Here is a 22,122-nt window from a genome sequence, read left to right as displayed (position 1 = left end):
TCTCCTCATTTCAACTATATACTCCGGGAGCCTATCCATAGAGAGTGGCTGGACCTTTGGGGTGGAGAGGACCGTAAGCGTCCAATTAAAAGTCAAAGCACCTGACTGATTTCAATAGAACACCTTCTGATTTCAATATTTCAGAGGTGTTGCTTTGAGGTTAACATGTGGCTGCCTAAAAAGCATTTGGGTGAATACTAAAAGAGGGCTGCAGAATTTAAACCTTGCTAAAGGAACTGCTTAAAAATCATCTGGGTGAATGACTGAAAAATTGCTGCAGGATTAACCTTGCTTGGGACAAAGCAATTGGGGAAGACTAAACGTTGACTGGGCCCTATGACCAAGGAGAGCCCAAGAGAGGGGTGAATGCTGAAAGGTGATGAATGAACCTGGAGCGGCAGGTTACCAGACCCCTGTGATTCCCTAGGCATGCAGTATTGATGCGTTTCCTGATCACCAAAAACCAAGATTTTCAATGTAAATAGCTTGTCCAACAGAACCAAGTGTGGGGATTTGTTTCACATAATGCCTTCCCCTTAGTGAATGGGTGGGGGGTATGGAAGTAGATCCTTAGTATATTTTGATAAATGATAATTAAATTAATTCCCCTGTAGTTAAATAACAAAGGGTGATTTTGTTAACATTCGAAATGAACACAATTAATTCCCAGTGAGAATACAAACTATAGTCTGTTAATGTAATTGGGTACACTTATTTTCTTTGTCAACCCCAGAATTCCCTAAAAGGAGAGGGTGTCCTTGTCCAAAAATGAAATTCCTAACTGCTACCATTCCTCAGACCTGGACTTTAAGCATAGGGGCGCTGAATGTAACAGAAGGTCTGGGTTTTTGATGCTAGGTAGAGAAGTGCTTGGCTAAATGAAACAAGTATAATTCCTAATTGAAAAAAGCACTTTCTTTCCTGAGAGTGAAAAAGTGACCCTGATACAAGAAAAATGTTGTATTGCTTCAGGGTGAAGAAAGAAGAAGGGTTCTATCAATACAAAATATTATCAAATGTTTGCAGTGCTTTCAAAACTGCTAGCATTTTTAAGTATGCAGAGAAACTAAACAATCAAAGTGCTGCATGTGTGAAATTTCTTTTGAAAATAGAAAAATGTTGCATTTGATTCAAATCTAAACCTTATCAAGGAATGATAATGCTCATGATCTTGTAATTTTCCAAGGTATTCTTCAATTTTGACATAAAGGGGTTTGTGAGAAAGGGGGTTTGAACTGTTGATTTGCCCTGTGTTCCAAGTGCATGAGACCCAAAAGTGAAATCCCAAAAAGTGAGTTGTTGTATTTAAGCTTTATTTGTGCCACAGAAAGGTGGCGTGTGTAATCATTTGGTGCCAGTATTCATTGAACCTATTATTTAATAAATATGTATTCTTTCTGTACCCCGGCCTGGTTCATGGCTTATCGGTGAAACGGGGGGTGGGAGGGGATTACGTGTCGCTATACGAGTTATAGGCAGGGCTAGCACATAAAATAAATATCTTGTGGGGTGCTTTAATTGGGGGGAATGAACTCCCCATGTTAGGGGGAGTCTCTACAGACTATTAGTACAAGAGCTAGGGAGAAAAATGACTGCCATCTTTGAGGAGTTGAGCATGAGTCAGAGTGGAACCATCCAGTGGCAGAAGGTGATTAAGCAGCTGATTTTAGAGATTCTAGGGATGAAGGAGGAGAAGATGTGAATATTGTTGGCAGGGAGGAGTCAGTTGAATCCAAAAGAAGAAATTAGTTTGCTGATGGAGGAGTTGTATAGGGTAAAGAGAATCGAAACCAGGACTGATCTTTGAGAAAAACACGCTGGGAGGGGTATCATGGAGGAGTTTCAGGAGTCCCAAGTAGGGAGCAATTATCTACAATGTCAAATGCAGCAGAACATTCTGGAAGGATGGGAACTGAGGAGAGGTGAGAGTCGTGGGTAGCGGTACAAACATGGTTGACATGGATGAGAGCAGCCTGAGCGGAGTGTTTGCTCTGGAATACAGACAGTGGGTGGGAAGCAAGTGAGCATACCTTGACATACCTCACTATGTGGCTGAATACAACCCTCTGAAGGATTTTAGAGTGGACGAGAGGGAGAGAGGTAGGTCTCTAGAATGAGGGATTGTTGGTGAGAGAACTTGGTTTCTTTAGAAGCGGTATGATGGGGTCTTCCAAGATTGTTAAACAACAACCACCATCAGACCTCCCCAATGGAGGAAGACACCATTTGAAAGAGACTTAATATGGTAGCGATGCGGTGAGCAGAGGTGAAAGCAGCAGGTTCAGTACTAATTTGTGGGGCAAAGGGGTCAATGGGAGTGCAGATGGATCGACAGTGAAAAGGAAGGGTAAAGTTTCAGTGGAAGAGGAGTGAGAGAAGGGTGCAGGGAAAATGTGATGAAGGGAGGAGGAAGTGGTGAGAGAGATGGAAGGGTGGACAGGTTGTTTTGATGATTTTATTGGAGAAGTAGGAGGCAAAGTTGAGGGTCCCTGATCATTTGCAAGGGTGTGAGCAGTGAGAAACCTAAAGGTGGCTCACCCGCCAGTCCCCGGGGATCTGTCATCCAGGTGGCTAGGACACGGCCATTGCTATTAGAACCAGTTCCAAGGGGTGCACCAGTGCGGGAGGATCACCTGGATGAGGGGTCTTCGGGGAGTGAAAGTGGGACACAGAAGGGTGAGACGCAGTATTCCCTTCCCTGTAAACCCCTTTCCTCATCCTATCAGGTAGGATACCTAGAAGCTCAACCCCACCCCCTTTTCCCTACACAAACACTTTCTCACAGACAGTTCATCGTGAGCGACAATGGACTAACACCAGAGCCTAATACCTGACATGTCCCAACACCATGGTCAGGCAAGGTCAGGCAATTACGGATCATTACACACACCCGACTCCCATCACACTTCCCCACATGGATAAAAGTCAGAGCTTGAAAGCACACGCTCAGCGAGGAAAAGCACACAAGGAAGCAGCAGTTCTAAGATGGCAGTTTAACACAAAAAGAAAGGCGGCAAGACCGGAGAGGGTTGCAAGGAGGGAGTACCCTTGACCTCTAGGAACCATTATTTTTACGAGCATTGGAAAGGAAGAACCCTAAAACGGGGAACTGAAGCTGAACAATCCTACACTGTACATCAAGGGTATCCGGGGTGCTCATGTGTCCATAGCCCAGGCGGGAGGAGCGATTGCCGCTGTGGTACTGTCCTTGGCTACTGCAAGAAAGCTGCGCAAGTAAAAGCAGCACAGCCGGCGAGTCGGAGAAACGGATACAGAATCAACTTGCGTTTGAACTAAGGTTGCAAGCAGCAACATTGTATGAGGAAATCCAAACAGGACAGTGTTTGGCATGCATGTAATGAGAGGCACGAACAAGTGGAAACTAAAGGAGTGAATGTACTTTAAAAAATCCAAATAAACTTTGTACAGAGTGGTCCAGCGCCACATGGTTGCTCATTCGAAGGTCTATGTTAGATATCCAACTGACTGGCGGCTGCATTGTCAAAAAAAGGAACTTTGTATTGAAGTGGTCCTGTGATGGGTCAAGTTAAACCCTGTGCACATTCGATAAGCATAAAGTGAACTGCAATAGGTCCGAGCCCGGCTGAGGGAGACTAATTGAAAGTGGAAAGGAAATCTGAGCCCTGCTGAGGGGGATCCGTGGTGAACTGTGAGTCACACGAGAAAGAATATTTTCAGAACCTTAAAATAAAAGGATCTGAGCCCAGAAGAGGGGGATCCACCGTAATAGAAAAGGGATCTGAACCCGGCTGAGCGGATCCAGGGAGAGACACCCGAATCACATAATTAAAGAAAATAACTGTTTTTGTTTTCTACATCAGGGCCTCTGAATCAAGAGACTTTGATGAGAAAAGAGACTTGGGCACAGAAGGCTGTGATGCTGGCATTGGAACTGTATCCTTGTGTCGAGGAAGCCAGAGTGTGTGCTTGGCTCGAGTGAACTGCATTGCCCCATGCTGAAAAAGTGGGGAAGGAAGGCCAACGGCCCGAGCATCCAGACTTATCATTTTGTGAACACCTTTGCATGAACATTCCCCCACACTATTTGAAATTTAGCGGTAAGGATTGGCAATAGGATTTTTAGTATAGGCCCTTTTATTTTGACAAGACTCCACTAGGACTACATTATTATTATTTGATGGTTATAGCTTGCTCCCATCTGCAGACTGAGGTCTGGATAGGCATTTTTCAACCCTTTGTGAAAGTTCAATAAAAACCCTTTCGCAGTGGTCACTTGTGTCCATCTTACTTCAATACCATGCCTTCCTTAGAGAGCAGAGTGAGAAAACTAGATTAGTGTAATAGGAAGATTTTGCTGTGTCGAGAGTCTATCACATCCAGTACAGATAAGCCCTGTAGGTAGCAAGGTGAGCAAGGGATCAACACTTGGAAAGGTATCGGTGGTACATAGGTGGGATGTTCTGAGTGAGCATTTATACATGCACACTCAGCATGGTGGTAGATCTCTTTCATCGGCTGAGGCCTCCCTCTGGAACAGACTCCCTGGGCCTCATTATGAGTATGGAGGTAGCCATGGAGCTATTAGTTCCATGGCTGCCTCCGTACCGGGCTCCATTACCAGGTTCCTGCAATGGGATCTTACCGGGTTACTCCGACATAGGAGGACCTGGTAAGTCCTCCTTGCAAGAACCCATCCCCATTCCCATTTGAGACCCCATACGGCTCAATGGGAATGTGGGAGGTGGTAATAACGGGGCAGATTAAATCTGGCTCGTTATTACCTCCCTCTTCCCTTTGCGGGACCCGGAAAAGATGCCTGGTATTACCAGGCATCCGATCCGGGTCCCGCAAAGGGAAGCTCGTAATCGGTGTTCCCGCAATGAAGGGGGCCGAACCCGTACCAGCCCCCTTCATTCCGGGTGCGCCTGCTTTGTAATGAGGCTCCCTGCCTCTCTGAAAACTTGTGGAGAAACATCTCCGGTTCCGGAAGCACCTCCAGACCTTCCACTTTGCTTCTGCCTTCTCTCTTCCTCTCCCCTGCTGATTTCCTGTCTGATACTGCACTGGTCACCTGGCTACCCTCTGATTTCGGGCCCAGGTCCCTGCCCACCCAGTTGCACACCCGCACTGCCACCCGGTAACCCTTGCACTTGGGTCTATATCTGTAACTTACAGTCCCCCACCTGCACTTTTGGACACCTGCTGTCTGCACTTACCCTTGCACCTGCCATCTGCTGGCCGCACCTCTTGTTATTGTTTTGACCCCATGTACAGCACTGCCCCCTGCCCTTTCCCCTGGCACTTTTCCCCTCCCCCTCCCCTTGCACAATCTCACTGTCACTTGGCCTAGTGAGATAGTGGTCTCTGTCCTCCCTCTGTTCCCCCTTCCATGCCTCATCACGCCTTGAAACACTTGTGTATAGGCGCGTTACAAATGCCATATAATATATCACACACCCATGCAGAGCTCTCTTTTAGAACTCTTGTGTTTTGTCTGCGAGAAGGACCTGGTTGTACCGCTCTTCTATGGCTTAATGGCACACTACTCTGGGGATGGTCCCTGGAAGGCTACTTTGGGTGCCCCACTGTGGTTCCAAGCTTTCCTAATGGCAGGATTTTCGGATTGTATTGTTTGGCGAGTGCCTTCAGTAGCCTAATCCAATTATGTGAGTGCTTACCATGATTCTGTGCTGCGCTTCATGCTACTTCAGTAACTTATTATGGGATATAACAAATTAGAGCCAATTTATGTGTCAGCCATGCTTCTTTGTCCATTATTTAGTAAAACGCATATGCTCACTGATCCTGGATTAAGGTACTACTGTGAAGGCTAGCCTCTTTAAAGGCCTGATGGAAGGGCTGTTGCTTGTAAGGACCACTCACTGGGCAATACTGTATCATAGCTCTAAGAGTACTTAGAGGAGCATTAGAAAAGGAGGGGCATGGTGTGGCATCCAAGCAGAGAATTAACAGTCATCTAAGTGGAAAGGTGTGATTAGCACTGAAGGCATTGTGGCGGGTCGGACGAAGGAGGCAAACACTTGAGGGACATTTATACTGGTGTTTATTAAAGTAATAAGGATAAGGCCCATCTTTCCCTATTGCTAGAGGGGTATCCCAGCATATATAAATAACTAAAGGTGCTAGTCAGTAAGCCCCCAAAGGAATTTGTCCACAACCCAAAACTAGTTCTAGCTGATCATACCACTATCTTAACTAACTAAAATTAGATCAGGAGAATATATCCAATCTCCTGGTTTTCTCTTATGGTAATGTCTCTTCTTTCCTGCTTGTTGTTCTCCTTACTATGATATCTTTAAATAGTCTCTTGCCACCTTCTGGATATGTTCATGTAACTCTCACAATGCACTTGGGTTGTATCCCCTCTTTAAGGGCAGTTGTATGACATTCCTTTTAGCACTCTTTCTTATACTTCCATCTAGGCTCGTATGGCTTTTTGCCTCTTGTAACCGCACCCTTTTTGAGTTGGCAATACTTTCTTGTGACTTGACCTTCCCCCTATCCTGGGGTTACTCAGTTAGATTATCTCTCCTCTTATTTGGTTCACTTGACTTCCCACTCATATTTATAGAATTCTCTCTCTGGTTTGCTCCACTCTTTCCTTCTTAAAACATGGGGTACTTCCCCTCTTCCCCGGGTATTTGTGCCCAGTTCTTAATGGCTTCTCCTACAGGATTATTCGTTAGTCTGTTTATCGCATTAACACAGTTCCATTTAAATGGCTTTGTATTCAGTATCTCGTCAATTTTACTGTGATGAGTTTGTCTCCGTCTTCAGTCTACTTGTCCCCGTTATATGTACGTCTCTCCTTAAAGAGACATATCCTTGTATATAATGAGGTATTTTAGTTTTGACTTCAGCCACACCTCTGGATTTTATAATGTTCTTCATATTTGACAGTCCCATATATGCTATGATAGTTGATGGTCTAGGGCATTCCTAACAGGAATCAGAGTCCTTGTCTCCTGAGGGGGAAGTCTCTCCCAGTGAGGTCCCACTTGCCCAGAGCCCTGGGGAGGGTCTTGTGAAGCGGGCTCTCCTCACTAGCCTCAAAGGGGGAGGCTCCCCCCCGGGGAGAAGGGACAAATGGCCCCGATTCATCACAATATAAATTCATGTAAATATATTATTTATATGATGTAACTCAAGGATTATAGAACATAGGGTGAAGAATGGTAGCAGTAAATGGCTGGGCCTGCGAGTGTCCAGAACATTGAATTGTGGCAAAAGATGAAAGGCGTGCACGAGGAGCCTTCAGCACCAGCGAGACAGCACTAGAAGTCAGGATGGGCTCTGAGGACCTACATCAAAAGAGGTGGTCTTGTGTCTTGGTGTCCATCAAATCAAGCAGATCAATTAACATGCATTTCAGACACATTTGCTGTGGAACGATCATGAAGAAAGGCTAGCATCACACTAGACAGACTGACCCACAGCCTTGGGGTTTCAGACATGGGCAAACCAGGCTTGGATGGGTAAAATAGACTAAATAAACATGAACGTTAATCCAATTTTAGATCACACCGAGCATATTAACAGATGATTGTGAGTTGTTGGTGTTGGGGGTCAGGTGTTACCTGGAGCAGCGCAACGCCCACAAAGATTCCGGCCACCACGATTAAATTATCTTGCAGCCACTTCTCAAACTGCCCCACGCAGCCCTTGGTGTAAATGTACCCCTGTTGCTCCAGCTCCTGTTGAGGGGAAAAACGTAAGCCATTAGAAGAGCGGGAGAGGTGGAGACGAAAACAAAAACATGATGGGGGCAGAGTAAAAAGGTTGAGAGAGGCTAGAAAAAAGATGCTGAGGACCGAGTGAAAAATATGAGAGTCCCAAAGGTGAGGTGAAATGGAGCGTCAAGGGCAAGGAACCGTACAGGTGAATAGAGTGTAAAGGAGGTGTCCCTCAAAGAATAAAGCTCAATGGAGAAAGGCAACAGTGGGGACACAATCCCTAATAGGAGGGGGCGGAGAGTAACAGTGGCAAGTCCAAAAGATGAAGGATCAATGGAATGGGCAGAGTGAAAAAGTGTAAAGGATCATAGTTGGTAAGAGGAGTGCAGAAAGAAGGGAGCAATGAGGAGCTTGAGGAAAGAAAGTAGCAGTGGAGGGAAGACGAGAGGGACCACTGAGTTGTAACTTTAATAATATAGTTGCAAGGCACAGGACAGTGGTGAGCCACAGTTACAAAGTATAGGTACTTAATTTACACTATTTATAAGTACCAGTTACTCTTACATTGTTGACACAGAGACACCCACAGGCGATCCTCATACACCCACGTTTCAGCATCAGCTGACACTCATGAAACAATCCCTCTTATGTACCCAACATTTGCCTGAGCCGCACATTCATGCTGCATGTACCGGACAATCTATCAACACTCTCAAACAGCCAGTAGGGCTGACACAAAGACACTGATTGGACGAAAAGCAAAGAAAGGGGAATCTGAAAAAGAGGCAGATTGAAAGGCAGTTGTACTAGTGGGGGGTCTGGAATGAGAGTGCTTGTCTCAACTGTTTCAGTATTCTTCCTCTTAGCAACACCACACACTAAGGGTCCCAGAAAACAGCATTGACCATCCATTGTCCAAAGTGTGAGCTAACTCACCTGCTTGAGTCGGACATCATATCCACACTGAGTGTTCAGCACATCATCCTGCGGAGCAAGAAAGAAAAGGCTTCAATAGTGCGATGTTTTAGGCCACCATACTCCCTCATCATCACCTTCACCCACTGACTTCAGACACACCCTATAGAGAGCCATAGGATAAGAAGAGAAGTGCCCCACATCCTCATTGCCTTATTCCAGTGTCCCGACACTCTGAGCCCATGAGGGTGCAGGCATTCCCAAGCTTAAAGGTGCAGTAGAAGTACGAGTATAAGGTTTAAGCTATTTACCTGTAACTATCGTTCTCCAGCACGGGCCTGGCATGGATTCACATGCTCATTAATATTCCCCGTCGTCAGACTGGGAATCCTCAGTAAAAGAAAAAACAGTTTAACTTTCACTATAAAACTGTATTTCTCGTCTAAACCAATCACTGTCCAATGGGTCATACTGCCCCCATCCAATGACAGTCCTCTCCCCAAGCCCCAACTCTGGCAGCCATCTTCAGATTTGGTAAGCACGTAAAGTGGCAGTATGACTAAGAAGAGCCATAGAGGGGCCAGAGGGAGGGTTTGCATGTGAATCCATGCCAGACCCATGCTGGAGAACAATGGTTACAGGTACGTCATTTAATCCTTCTCCAGCATGGGGTCTGGCATGGATTCACATGCTCATGGATAATGAATACACAGCAGTACACATTACACAACCACCGGAGGTGGCAAGGCTCAACAGAAGCAATTAACACTTGCCCCTGGAACAGACTCAACTCAAGAAAATAGGTTGCATAGCACTGCTTTGCCGACTCTGGACTCCTCCCTGGAATCCCTGTCAATGCAGCAGTATTGTGTGAGGGTATGTGTGGACCTCTATGTTGCAGATGTCAGGCAGAGACATACCATAAAGGAACGCCGTCATCGCAGCAATCGCTCTGGTGGAGTGGGCTCCCGGATGGCCCAGCAGCAACCGGTCACAAGCCGATGACTGTACATGATGGAGCCGAAGAGCCATCTTGAGATGGAAGCCTTGGACAAGGGCTTCCTATGATTCACAGGTCTAAAGTTCACAAACAATTGAGAAGTCTCCCGAAAACTCTCTGTGCATGCCACGTAGTACTTCAGAGTACAAGCAACGTCCAGCGAATGCAAGGCCCTCTCCGCTGGCAATGAAGGTTTTGGGAAGATAACAGGCAAAACCAAAGGCCTGTTTAAGTGGAATTCCGGCAGAATCTGCGGCATGAAAGAGGGGTGTATACACAGTACTACCCTCAATTTGTGGAAAGTCAGATATGGTTGCTTGCAGGATAGGGCCTGGATTTCACCCACTCATCTGGCATAGGTGATGGCCACAAGAAAAGCCATTTTCCATGAGAGAAACTTGTGTGGGGCTTGATGCATAGGTTCGAAAGGTGCCCCCATGAGCCTTGTTAGAACTACATTGAGTTCCCATGCCGGGACGGGAGCCTACACCAGCGGGAAAGATCGGAAAAAAAAGTCCCTTGAGGAACACCTTCACAAGTCTGTGGGACCACAGCAAAGATCTGGTGTAGCGGGAGATTGCCGCCATGTGCACCTTGATGGATGTGTGATCCAGTCTAGCTCTTGCCAAGGACAGCAAGTGTGGAAGCATCTGTGGAGACGTGACCCTCAGAAGGGTAATCTGTGACCGGCACCACGTAGCAAAGCGCTTCCACTTATGGCCGTAGCACTTTAGAGTCAACGGTGCCCTGGTCTTGGAGAGGACTTCCTTGCAGTCCACCGGCAGCTTATACCCTCCAAACTCTAAGGCTGCAGGAGCCATGCCTTCAGGTTCAGTGATCCTGGGTCGTGATGAAGGATTGTGCCTCCCTTTCTGGTTCCATCACTCCACCACGGGTCGGAGCTAACGCTGCATGGTGCCTTTTTCTTTTTTTTGGTCTTTTTTTTTGTTGAGTCCCCTGCTTCCAATGTCCTGGAAGCGGAGGAAACCCCTGCAACCCTGAAGCCCATAATACTGAGAATGTGGAGCAGGGGGCACCCCCGGAACCCCTGCTCATGTTCAGTATAATGGATTTCAATTTTTTTGTAGTGGCCGAATTCGGCCAAATTGTCCATACGGAATTCTTTTTCAGTCAGCTTGGGTGTTTCCGTGTAGCCAAGCTACTGTAACCAGCATCCTGTGTTAACCCCAAATAACTTGCATGGCACTTTGTTGATTCCTAGTTAGGTTTGTGCTGTATAAACCCATATTCAAAATGTGAATACAAATATAACATACAAGCCACACCACACATGTGACCACCATCGTTCTCTTTTCCCGGCGAAAATAATGCCCTAGACACTGATCCAGTGTGACGAATATACAAAACAAAGACTATCATTCTGAAGGATGCTGTTCTCTAGGATGGTAAAATACATCTATCAAGACTGGCAGATCCTAGAGTGTGTGTGGTCCTGGACAGCACTAGTGGGGACAGATGGAGACAGTGCTTCAAGTCTTTGCAGCTCCCCCTGTCGAGTCTCACGCACGTAGTCCATTTTTAGGGATTGTCCCCAAATTGAAGGTCCCCAGGACAATACATGACTAAATCTGGTACCTCTTGTACCTGCTGGTGAAGTGCCAGAAAAAGCAGCTCTGGGCTCAATTCCTACATTCATGTCTTGCCACTAGTTTCTAGGGGCAAAACAGGTAGATAGAAATTGAGCCCAGAGGTGCTTTTTCTGGGGCGAGACAGAATTGCCTAATGATTGAGGAGGCTCCTTATGTTCTCCTTACGCCGAAGCATGCATATTATAACTGCACTGTTTGTTTCGCATGTTTTGGGGCATATGGGCTTCTCCCAACAAGTTGGACTTGGTCCTCAAAGGACGATTAGACCTTGCACAGCCCGAGGGGTGGATATTTAGTCCAGAAAGGACAAAGCAACTCTTCTCAGCTTGGCATTGAGACTTCTCCAAAGATGGCACAAAGCAAGTCTGGAAAAGGTGAGCACATCTTCATGCCCAGCTGTGCCACACTGACTTTAGCGAAAGGAAGTGGTGAAAGCTTAAGTCTCTTTTAGTACCCAATTACACATTTTGCTAGTCATTATGATTGCTATAATTTGCTACAGAGTTGTCAACTTCCAGCTTCCTAGAGGTTTAGCAGATGGCCATTTTCCTGCATCACCAAGATGGACAATGACAGTGTGCAGTAGCACCTGGAGCGCTTCAAGTGCCAGTTGGAAATACCAATAATGATCTCAGACCCAAATAACCGGACAGCCTCAAAGAATATGGCAAAGTACTACTTCATTATCAGCTCAATAAAGTAGGGCAATCTGGCGAACAACGGTTCGTAGTCCACACACTCACAACAACAAACTGCTTATATAAACGCTTTATACCTCAATATGCATCAAAATGCATCGGCTATGACATCATTCTATGTGGCAAACTGTACAACCTATTGAAGGGAGGGATTGGTTGAGGGAACATATGCACCTATATATCATATAAATGTTAGTGTCGTTATCAGGTAGGCACACCTTAAATCACCTATAAATACATATAATCGTATAATGCAGATTATACTAGAATAACTGCAGCAGATTGGCTTCTAGAACATTGTAAACAACACTGCTGCATAGACCTTTCTGATTGGTTGGCATTCTCTTCCAACCTGGGACTTTCAGATGGTTAGCATCATGTACGCAAAACAAAACTCAGGTGTAGAGAACAGCATCCGTCTACTACCCACTTGCCCAATTAGTCCATCTCTCATCGGTCAGACCCCAATCCAAGGCTTCTTCTTTGCAGTTGACCTTGCGGACTGTTCTCTGCTGTGGGACTTTCAAGGGAGTATATGTACACCACTATCTTCGTCTCGCGCTTAGTGAATAGGCTTTGTTTTCACATTCTGAATCATGTTTGGGGAGACCATGATTTGGTCCATTTCGACCTTTTATTTAGTGTTATTTAATTCAATTAGCCTGAGAGTCATTACTCCTCTTGGCCTCTGGAGACTGGCTGCACTAATTCACATACGATTTCTATGTCTTTGATTGTGCACTACTTGGCACTTGCAGATGTTTTCTTCTTTTCTTATTCTAAGAGAAATATGTCTTACGTACATGGCTTATCCTCTTGACTCCCTCTGTGCCTTGCAATTATTCCTTGATGTAGCATCCTTGATCCAAGGGCAATAGATATATTCTTTGTTCCTCACACAAAGCTGTTTTTCCAGCATCTCCCGACTCTGCTGCCCTGGTCCGTCTCTGAGGTAACTTGATTGGTTTCAACATGAGTCTGGAGTCCATCTTTTCATCATGGTCCCTTTAGTCGCATTACATTTTCTCCTGCAGCAAGCTTCAATATGTCTTATCTACCTTGCGTTTTTGTGTATGAACATTCACTTTGTCTCTTCTCGCTTATTTCTTTGGTGCGCATGATTTATTCGTATTTGATTACATGTTTCTCTTGTTACTTCAGATGCATCTTTAGTCTTCTGCTATTCTCATATGGTTTAGGTGCGTCTTTGTGTCTTCTCTTCATGACGGCACTCTGCTCTCGTCAGGCTTCACTTATAGGTCTTGGATGTCCAATGGTGTATGCATATTTAAACACAACATTAATCAAGACCAATTGTAGACATACCTAAATGAATGTCTTCACAAATTTAGATTTTTCAAAAATGATTCAATGATTACTTGTTCTTTTTTTTTTAAACCGTTGACATTGACAATTCATACATCTACAAAACTGCATTTAATATCTCCTAACGCCTCAATGTATTCTACTGAATACATGCATATCCAACACATACACATTCATTCCTTTTATCACACACAACTTCCTGGTTATAATAGCACATCCAGTATAATAACCAGAACAACACTCTAGAATCCTCAAACTGTTGACAACCTCCTCAAGCTAATTATAATTGATGTGTATTTCTTTAATTCTCCTTCGACACGTGTTTCAGCCAGTTATAGTTAGCCATACAATCAGGCTAAATAATGCTCCGGCCTTCATCAGGGCAAGAATGGCATCTAAATGATGTGCCACTCCTACTATGCTTTAGTATTCAGGGTTGCTTGCATTTATCACACACACTCTCTCTCAACTTTCCTCCGCCAGCACATCTGAAAGATGGGGCAGAAGGAAAACGCTCCTTTTATATGTAATGTGAATGCACAGCCCTGAGCACATTTCTTTTTACTTTAATCCCACACCAGTCCCACTGTAAATCTGCTGGAATGTTGAAGTCTCAGTTTACTTGAGTAGGCCTGGTTTCAGGCTCTTCATTAGACTCATGGTCGTTACAAATGAGCATGCACACAGATGCCCAGACATGATAAAAAAACAAAACAGGCCCACAGTAAATGGTGTTTATCCGGTGGCATGGACAGGTACAGCCAGGCATAATAACATTACAGCATGCCTGATGCTTTTCAATAGCAAAGAACCTATGAGGGGTGCACAGACAAACACCCTTAAACAAGGTAAAAACATCTGTCACCAGGGACATATGGATTTACTACACATGCCAAAAAGGATAAGATTAAAAGGTAATCATGGTCTAACTGTGCGCGGGTATGACCTTACTGACCATGTGCCTGGACTAGGGGAGGGGAGTGTAGAGGAGCACGTAAAGGCTTTCTCTCTAGTTCCTGCCCCCTCAACACCGTCATATTGGAATAGTCAGAGAAGAGTACTAAATGGGATCCCCTGTGTTGTTCCCGTACTGCATCGAGTGTATGAGAGACACTAGGGACTCAGACAGCCATACAGAATATACCCTCACGTTGAGCCAGTGGAGAGATTCCGCATAGAAGAATGCACGCACGCACCACTGGCCACTATGCAGCGTTAAGTGAAACTTGACGACCGTGAAGTGATGTCATAAAGAAGATATGAACCTATGTTGAAACAATATGAAAATTCTTAAGAGTAACAATGTAACTGAAGCACTAAGAGAGACACGTACCTAAAAGTTAAAGTAATCATGACTACAAAGAAGATGAAGTTACTTACTGATCAATAACTGTAAATACACAGTAATGCAAGATAGACGAGGCATATATAAGCTTGCTACAAAGGTATATATAACGTAGCTAGGAAGGCCATGATAGGAACATGGATGCCGATTTGTGTATGATTTAACCAAGCTACCTCAGAGACAGACTAAGGCTGTAGAATCAGGAGACATGGGAGAACAGCTCCGTGTGCAGAGCCGACGACGAGTCAAGGTTGGTCCAGAATAAGGATGCTATTTGAAGGAATAAGCACAGAGCACAAAGGGAGTTACGTGGATCAGCTCAGCTCCTCTGAATGTGGGAAATTCCTCTTCATTGAAGAAGAAAACATCTGCAAGAGTCATCGGTTGGTCACTAAGTGTACAAAGTCCATATGAGATAGAGTGAGCAAGTCTCTAGAGGACAAGAGGAGCAAGTGCCCCCAGCCAAATGAAATGAAATAGCAGAAAATAGAAGGTCGAAATTGACAAATTCATGTCGGCTAACACATGATTTCGAAGAAGAGAACAAGGGCTATTCATTAAGCCTCAGGCAAAGATAGTGGTGTGCTTACACTCCCTTGAATTTTCCAGACCAGTGACCAGTCAACAAGGTAAACTACAAAAGCAAGACTTTGGTTTACGGCCTACCGATAAGAGGTGATGGACTAATTGGGAAAACGGAGAGCGGTCTGACGGAAATCAAACACCTATGTTTAATTTCACTGATCGGGTCGGAATGCCAACCAATCAGCGGGGTTGAGAGGCAACCTAACATACTATGTGGTATAGACCAATCCACTGAAAGTTTGTCCATTATAATCAGTAGTATACATATTTAGAGGTAGTTCAAGGTGTGTTCTACAGGTAAGGGGTAGCCAATTATATGTTCTATAAGTAGATATGTTCCCTTAACAATCCCTCCCCTCAATAGGTTTTGTATTTTGCCACGAGGTATGATGTCACAGATGACGCACATTGGGGTATAAGACCTTTGCATAATCAGGGCTAGTTGTGAGTGTGCATGCATCAGTCCGATGTTTGTCACGTCACCCTATTTTATGAACTGAGAATAAAGTAGTGTTTTATCACGTCACCCTACTTTATGAACTGAGAATAAAGTAGTGTTTTGCCATATTTTTGGAGTCTGTCCGGCTATTTGGTCTGTGATCTTCATTTGTAATTCCATCTAGCACAAGGGACGCTTAAAGGTGCTAGAACACAGGAGTAAGGGAATAGAGCTACAACACATTATCGGAGCACCTGTAAGATAAAAGAAAGACGGGACTCTCTGAAGTATTCCTCTCAGTTTGAAAAAGCATGTGCCAAATGTGTGTGAGTTATAGAAAAGATAATGCATTAAAATTATTAAAACTGACTTCCGAGTTAAAAAATTGCAACTAGTTGAAGCAGACAAAAATCACACAAGCAAGACCTGTGGTCAATAGTGAGAAGAAAAGTAGGCCTCAAAAGTGTCAAGTACCACCAACGTGGTTAGGAGGAACAAGACCTTCATGCAAGGTGAGCTATGCCTGGACCTTGGTGGCAGTGATGACCCAAGCCACTTCAAGTGGCTCAGCAGCTTTGCTCCAGTCTATAGATCAGGTGGTTTTTGGACACTTCTGTGGGGAAACACTCGTGCTGAAAGTTGTGCGGAGGGGATCCAGAAGAGCCACACTTCCTCTGCTCTGTCAAGCAGCAGCACAGTCAATTGTTGTCCCCTTGGACTGGTGTCGCTTCAGAGCAGAGGTAAGTGGTGTGGCTGGTGAAGGGAAAAGGCTGTCGGCTTTCCGGCCATGTACTAGCTGCAGCGAGGCTCCTACGACAATGATTCTATGTCGTGTGTATCGCCATGGTGTTTGTGTGTTGCCTATGTCCCAGTGGCAGTCAAGTATTTTTCTTGTGGTATGGATCAGTGCAGGAGACTTTCTCACAGGCTGAATGTTGGTAAAAATATATTCTCGCACTTTTTGAAGACTGGAGACCCTATTAATCGATGGGTGGAGAACTTGTTTTTTCTTATTGCCTACATCCTTGGCTGCTAGATAAGGCAGTGGGGATTGGGGCCTGTGTTGTCCCTGGACCTATACTGGCGCATTCATGTGGGTGCTCGTCAAGGTTGAAATTGCTCTTCTCTTCAAATTATGAGTACCTTGCGGAAGGGACCCACCACTAGAGACAGTCAAGGACCCTCACTTCCCCGGCAATGGAAGCTTTCGGGCAGTGGAGTAACTTTGCTGAAAATGTTGGGGGGGGGCATGACATCCAAATGAAAGGGGCCCCTGCCAAAGGAGTGGGACAAAATGGTGTGCCCCAAAAGTTGGGGGGGGGGACAAACACCCTTGTCCTCCCTTAAAATTAAGACCCAGTCTGCTGCCTCCAGGCATATGCAGATGTATCTTGTATGTCCTTCTTCGGCTCTTGTGCAAAGGTGGCGGGTTTAAGGAATGCTCCAAAGGCAATTCAGCCTAACTCACAGAGTCTCACATTTATTCCTAAGGAAAAAGACAGGTTTGGGAGGTTTTCAAAACCTCTGGCATGCAATGACCCAGAGGTGAATAAGATAAAATGATTCCTGGTGGTGGCAACGGCAAAAGCAATACAATTAACGTGATACCCTCCTTCTGCATACACCATAAAAGGGCTGATGCACCACCCAATTACCTGTGTGTTTACCCTTCAGGCTCTGACCTTTAGAGTCTGGTAAGGTAGCAATTCATGACATGTATCCCATGAGACTTCTGGTGGGTGGGTTTAGGCCATGATTCTAATTGTCCACGTAGGAGTAATCTTTCCTGGCTCCCTGTTTAAGGGAACTTAGTTGGTGGCAGTATTCCGATTTTTCAGGATACAGTCATGGCGTTGCTCCGGGGTGATGCGCCCAGTAATCGAGACAGTGTTTGGTGCAAAGTGCTATATAAAGATACAGATGTGGCCATCTTTGTTCATGGGGCTGGCCTACCTGCTTCAGACAAGCCAAGGTCAGTTCTACCTAACATTGGTCACTGCTTTGCTTCTTGCTGGAATCCATTGCATTATTCCTGCCATAATGCCCTGTAGGGAAAGCCAGCATCCTGAACACTTGAAAGAATACAGTATGGACAGATACCTCATCTTAGCTCTAATCGTCCACGGGCATGGGAAGCTTTTAACCTGCTCTCTGAAAGATGAAAAGTGGGGGATTAGAGAGGGAGACTAAATAACTCACACAAACATGTGAACATGGATACTAGAGGGACCAAGAAAAACTAGCATACTCATCCAGGACACTCCAAAACTCATCTAAAACCAACATTTGTGGGCCTGTCTTATTTACTATTAATTGGACAGACAAACAAAACTTACATGGGAAGCAGGAAGCAAGCCATGTCTATTAATGGCTCTTGAACCCACCTTAGAATGGCTCCAGACATCTGATTGGTCAAACTCCCCTCTCGAGTCTCAGGCCTCGCAATTGGATGGCGGGCCTCGGCCTCGTCACAAGTCTCGCAGTGGGGATTGAGGCCCCACCATCTGATTACAATTTTGACACTCAAAATCCTGCGAGAATACCGAGTTGTGGGTCGAACCTGCCCAGAAAATCTAGTCTTTCCCACAGGGCATACTTTGGAAAGTTAGAGCACCTCAACTCCAAACTCTCATCCACTCTGGAAATGTTATCAGTTGCAGCACGTGCCTTGCTCCACCACAATGCCTGGCTGGTGATTGTTTGGCACCAACCCCCACATCGCATCACTAAAGGTGCACCTTTCCACTGACACCGGGTGCTCTGCTGGCCACCACTCCCTCTCTCCCTACCGATCGTGTCTGTAATTCTGTCGGCACAGTGCACCCTCGTCCCCGGCCTTTGCCATAGTGCGAGTAGCCTGTGTCACACACTCCCACTATCCTCTCACCCCGCAGCCATTGTTTGTGTATCCGCCACCCACCTTGAGTCGCTCCTGGAGTCCTACAAACCACCCCCGGTGTCCATTGCCCTGCACGGCTTGCACCCTGGCAGTTTCTCCCCCGCGCTGATAAATCCCACGGCCTCTCTCCCGCATGGTCAATCATCCGACATTGAAAAGTTGATATAAGATGGACATATCTTTTAACTGAATTTACAATGGGTGAATATAGTGGCGCACAGCAAAAAGAAACTACTTTAGTCTAAATAAAGAAGGTCACGTGAGAGACATGTCTGGCTGTCTCTTTCACTCTTCCCCTGTGACATGCTGCTGCTTTTTAAGGTGTATTTATCCCACAAAAAATGTTAGGAAAGAGGTTCATTTGAAAGCACACATGATCTAGTTGAGTCATTGCGGCAGGCTGCATTACAGGGACAAATAAAGGGTTGCTTGGTTATACCCACAATGTTTTAGATTTGCATCTTAAATAGTGGGTAGGGGCATTTTAAAACCACAATTGGGCAAACATTTGTAACACACAGTAGTTTCAGAAATGTACAGCTTCCCAAGAAAGAGAAAGAGAGAGAAAGGGAGAAAGAGAGAGAAAGAGAGAGAAAGAGAGATGATTGACAGCAGCAATGTGACAAAGTGAAACAGGAAGTGTCTGAAAAAGGGCAGTGATCGTCAAGGAGCGAGGACCCCAAGTTCTTCTGCCTCGTTAGGCATACACCCCGCTTCTTCCCCTGACTGACTCTCCTCAAAGATCTCTTTCCAACTTACATTACAACATAACTTCCCCAGAGACGCCGTCTACAGGCCTAGCCATTAGCACATCAATAGTAATGAAACCCTGTCTAAGCTCTCCCCTCCAGTCTTATCACGCTTCCCCACGTCAGAAGCGAACCAGACTCAAAGCATTGCAGTCTCTCTTGGCCTCTCCCCTTCAGATACCATACTCCCAAGTGTCTCTGTAAAACTGAAAAGCAGCACGCCAATCAGGCCCCGGGTACTTCGAACCCGCACCCCGCAACACCACCGGTATCACATCTGCCTCTCTAGTCATCGCACAAATATCCCCGACTCCCTCTTTGCTTACAGAGCCACGTTCTGCGAGCCCAACAAACATGGCAGAAGGGAACTAACGTAGACCAATTCACATTACATTCCCACCATGGAAGCTCACTCGTTACAGGACGGGTGGCCTCATACACGTCCACAGAAACTGGCTCATTTCTGCATGTTATGTTATGGTCATAGGCTTTTATACTGCCCCAGACCACCAATGCAGCAGTCTCAGAGTGCCCAATGAATGGCCTCAGATACTTCCATTGAGTATTACTCATAAAATGGGTGCCCCCCTACACTTACATGGAGCCTGACTCATTATTATACATGAGTTCCCTTAATTGAAACTATTTATCCTAGTTTAATCGTTGCCACTCTGTATTCATTGTTTGGCCTAGTTTAAGTGTTAGCCCGCTCTGTTTTTCTCTCTTCCATCCTGGAGTGTTTGCCCATGATATAAATTGTTGGCCCCAGCGTAGCACTCTGTTCTGTATTTTTTTTATTTATTTTGCCATTTATAAAGCGCTCATAACCCAGAGGCATCTAGGCGCTGTTCCTCACCACAAACACACCAAACACAGACCAGATATGTCATTTGTACACAGCGATGTAAAATCCCTAATTTACAGACATCAGATGTCCATCTCTCTACAACTAATTCGCCTACCACAGCCCTGGCCAATACACTCTAGCACCACGGGCACAGGTGGCTCGCATCTGGACACGCATATCGGTACAGCCTTGGGATAGACCCTGAGGAAACACAACCACACACAGTACCTGGGTGCTTCTGAACCGCATGGATCGACAAAGATACATTTCCTACTCTCCATGAACCAAACTCGGCCCACTCTCGTTAGGATCTGTCAGAGAACGTAGAGAGCATGCAAACGGCAGTGCTGTGCACTTGTAATCCCTGTAACATAATATAGGATACAAGTACAGATACCAGCAAGGCTACCTCCAACCTTATAATGAGGCCCATTGTCTTTGCATGCTTTGCATTACACATGTCTGTGCATTTGAAATGACACATTCCCCAGTTGTGTGTACATCTGTCATTTTCTCAAGCTCTACCGCCGGCTTCGCTCTTGCGATAGGTCTATGGTTGGGAGGGGTTGTCTCCGTCACACCGAGCTGGCAAAGATGCATGGGAGTGAAATAAGAAGGCTGTTCCAACGGTTCATCCATGTGACTAACCTAATCCTCATTCTCCCCCTCACCTCGTTCCCTCTCCCTTTCCTCCAGCAGACCAAGGTCTAGTTAACCACTGGCGGGGGGGACAAAACACAGCTTTCCGTACAAACCCCGGGCTGTAAAACCATTATGGTGGCGAATGGCACAGTACAAAAACCTATTCACATAGCATAACTTAAAGCAACTTCACTAGTGTGAAAGAGCCTAACGAAAAAGCTATGATCAGAGCGTGCCACTCCAGTTGTCACCCCCGCCAGGGCACACGCTGGGACCCTATCCTAACATTGGCACACTAACCCCTTTCAGCCCACACAGGCACTAACCTGGCTTATGAAACCTGCATAGACTGATTTGGCAATGCAGCCGTTTGTTCACAGCTCCTCTTTAAACAGCCCTCACAGCGCGGGCACTGACCCCTTGGTGAATCCCAACCAAACGAATGTGCCCACATAAAACCAGGTGGCCTGTATGCTAAAGGGCCCTTGTAGCCCGGAAGCAGGCACAGTTGTGGCTGTGCACTGTGGTGCAGGTGCATGACCTCCATTCCTGTGTAAAAGGGCAAACTCCAGCAAATTCTGGCGGCGTGTAGGGGGTTTCTTTCCCACAGACTGTACACCGGCACACACAGTGCACTTACAGGAACAACACGGTGTCAATGAAGAGGTGTTATTTTGTTTTCCTTCTGCTTATTTTGTATCCTTTCTGGTATTTGACTATTAATAAGGAACATAATCAGGTGCTGCCTTTTTTATGCACATGTATTACCCAGAAACCAGTCGCTTTCAGCCGCCAGGAAAACAAACAGGTTTTATTTCCGATTGGAATGTTCTGTTTTCTATTACGTTTGTCACCATGCAATTATGTTTCTATTTAATTAAGCACCATTTAATGAGATCTGCATTCTTGGATACCCACATGGCATTGTGAAAACTGGGATACAGAAGCGGGCCCGGCTATCCAGTACTGGAGCCTTTCCAAAGCGATGAACGTGGTAGCAACCACGGAAGGATTCAGAGCTCAGCCTGACCACATGGAGGGAGCTGATCACAAACTAGGGAGACTCTGGAGAAAAAAACAAGATGGCGGCCGGTAGGATCTGCTGCGGCATCAGCATGCAGGGACTGCCAGAGGGTGGTTGGAAGGAGAAAAACACTGTTATTCACAGCCCTACAGGTAAGGGGTGTATCGGCCACTTTTACTCCCTAAAAATAGGCGAATACTCCCGTAAAACACAAATAGGGAGTACAAATACTCCCAATAAGAAATGGGAAATGGACACAAGATTATGGCCCTGCTTTCAGGCAAACGGATCCTTGGATGTGTTTGGACCAGTAGTTCATGTACTGCAACAGGAACAAAAAATGCTATTATTACAGAAGAGGGCACAT

General features: G+C 45.6%; 1 protein-coding gene across 2 annotated transcripts in view; it reads right to left on the bottom strand.

Moving 5' to 3' along the window:
• Positions 1–22,122, bottom strand: part of TSPAN17 (tetraspanin 17) — a 141,714-nt gene that overhangs the window by 6,682 nt on the left and 112,910 nt on the right. For both annotated transcript variants that reach the window (XM_069651479.1, XM_069651480.1), the window contains exons 7-8: positions 8,613–8,660; positions 7,581–7,697 (exon numbers count right to left, since the gene is read on the bottom strand). In XM_069651479.1, the coding sequence (XP_069507580.1) occupies positions 7,581–7,697; positions 8,613–8,660 (165 nt within the window). The remainder of the gene's footprint in view (positions 1–7,580; positions 7,698–8,612; positions 8,661–22,122) is intronic.

The sequence above is a fragment of the Ambystoma mexicanum genome, chromosome 3p (genome assembly GCF_040938575.1).
Source record: "Ambystoma mexicanum isolate Mex_15411 chromosome 3p, UKY_AmexF1_1, whole genome shotgun sequence".
NCBI classification, from domain to species: domain Eukaryota; kingdom Metazoa; phylum Chordata; class Amphibia; order Caudata; family Ambystomatidae; genus Ambystoma; species Ambystoma mexicanum.
The sequence above is the reverse complement of the archived record's forward strand: the minus strand, read 5'-3'. Positions and strand labels throughout refer to the sequence as shown.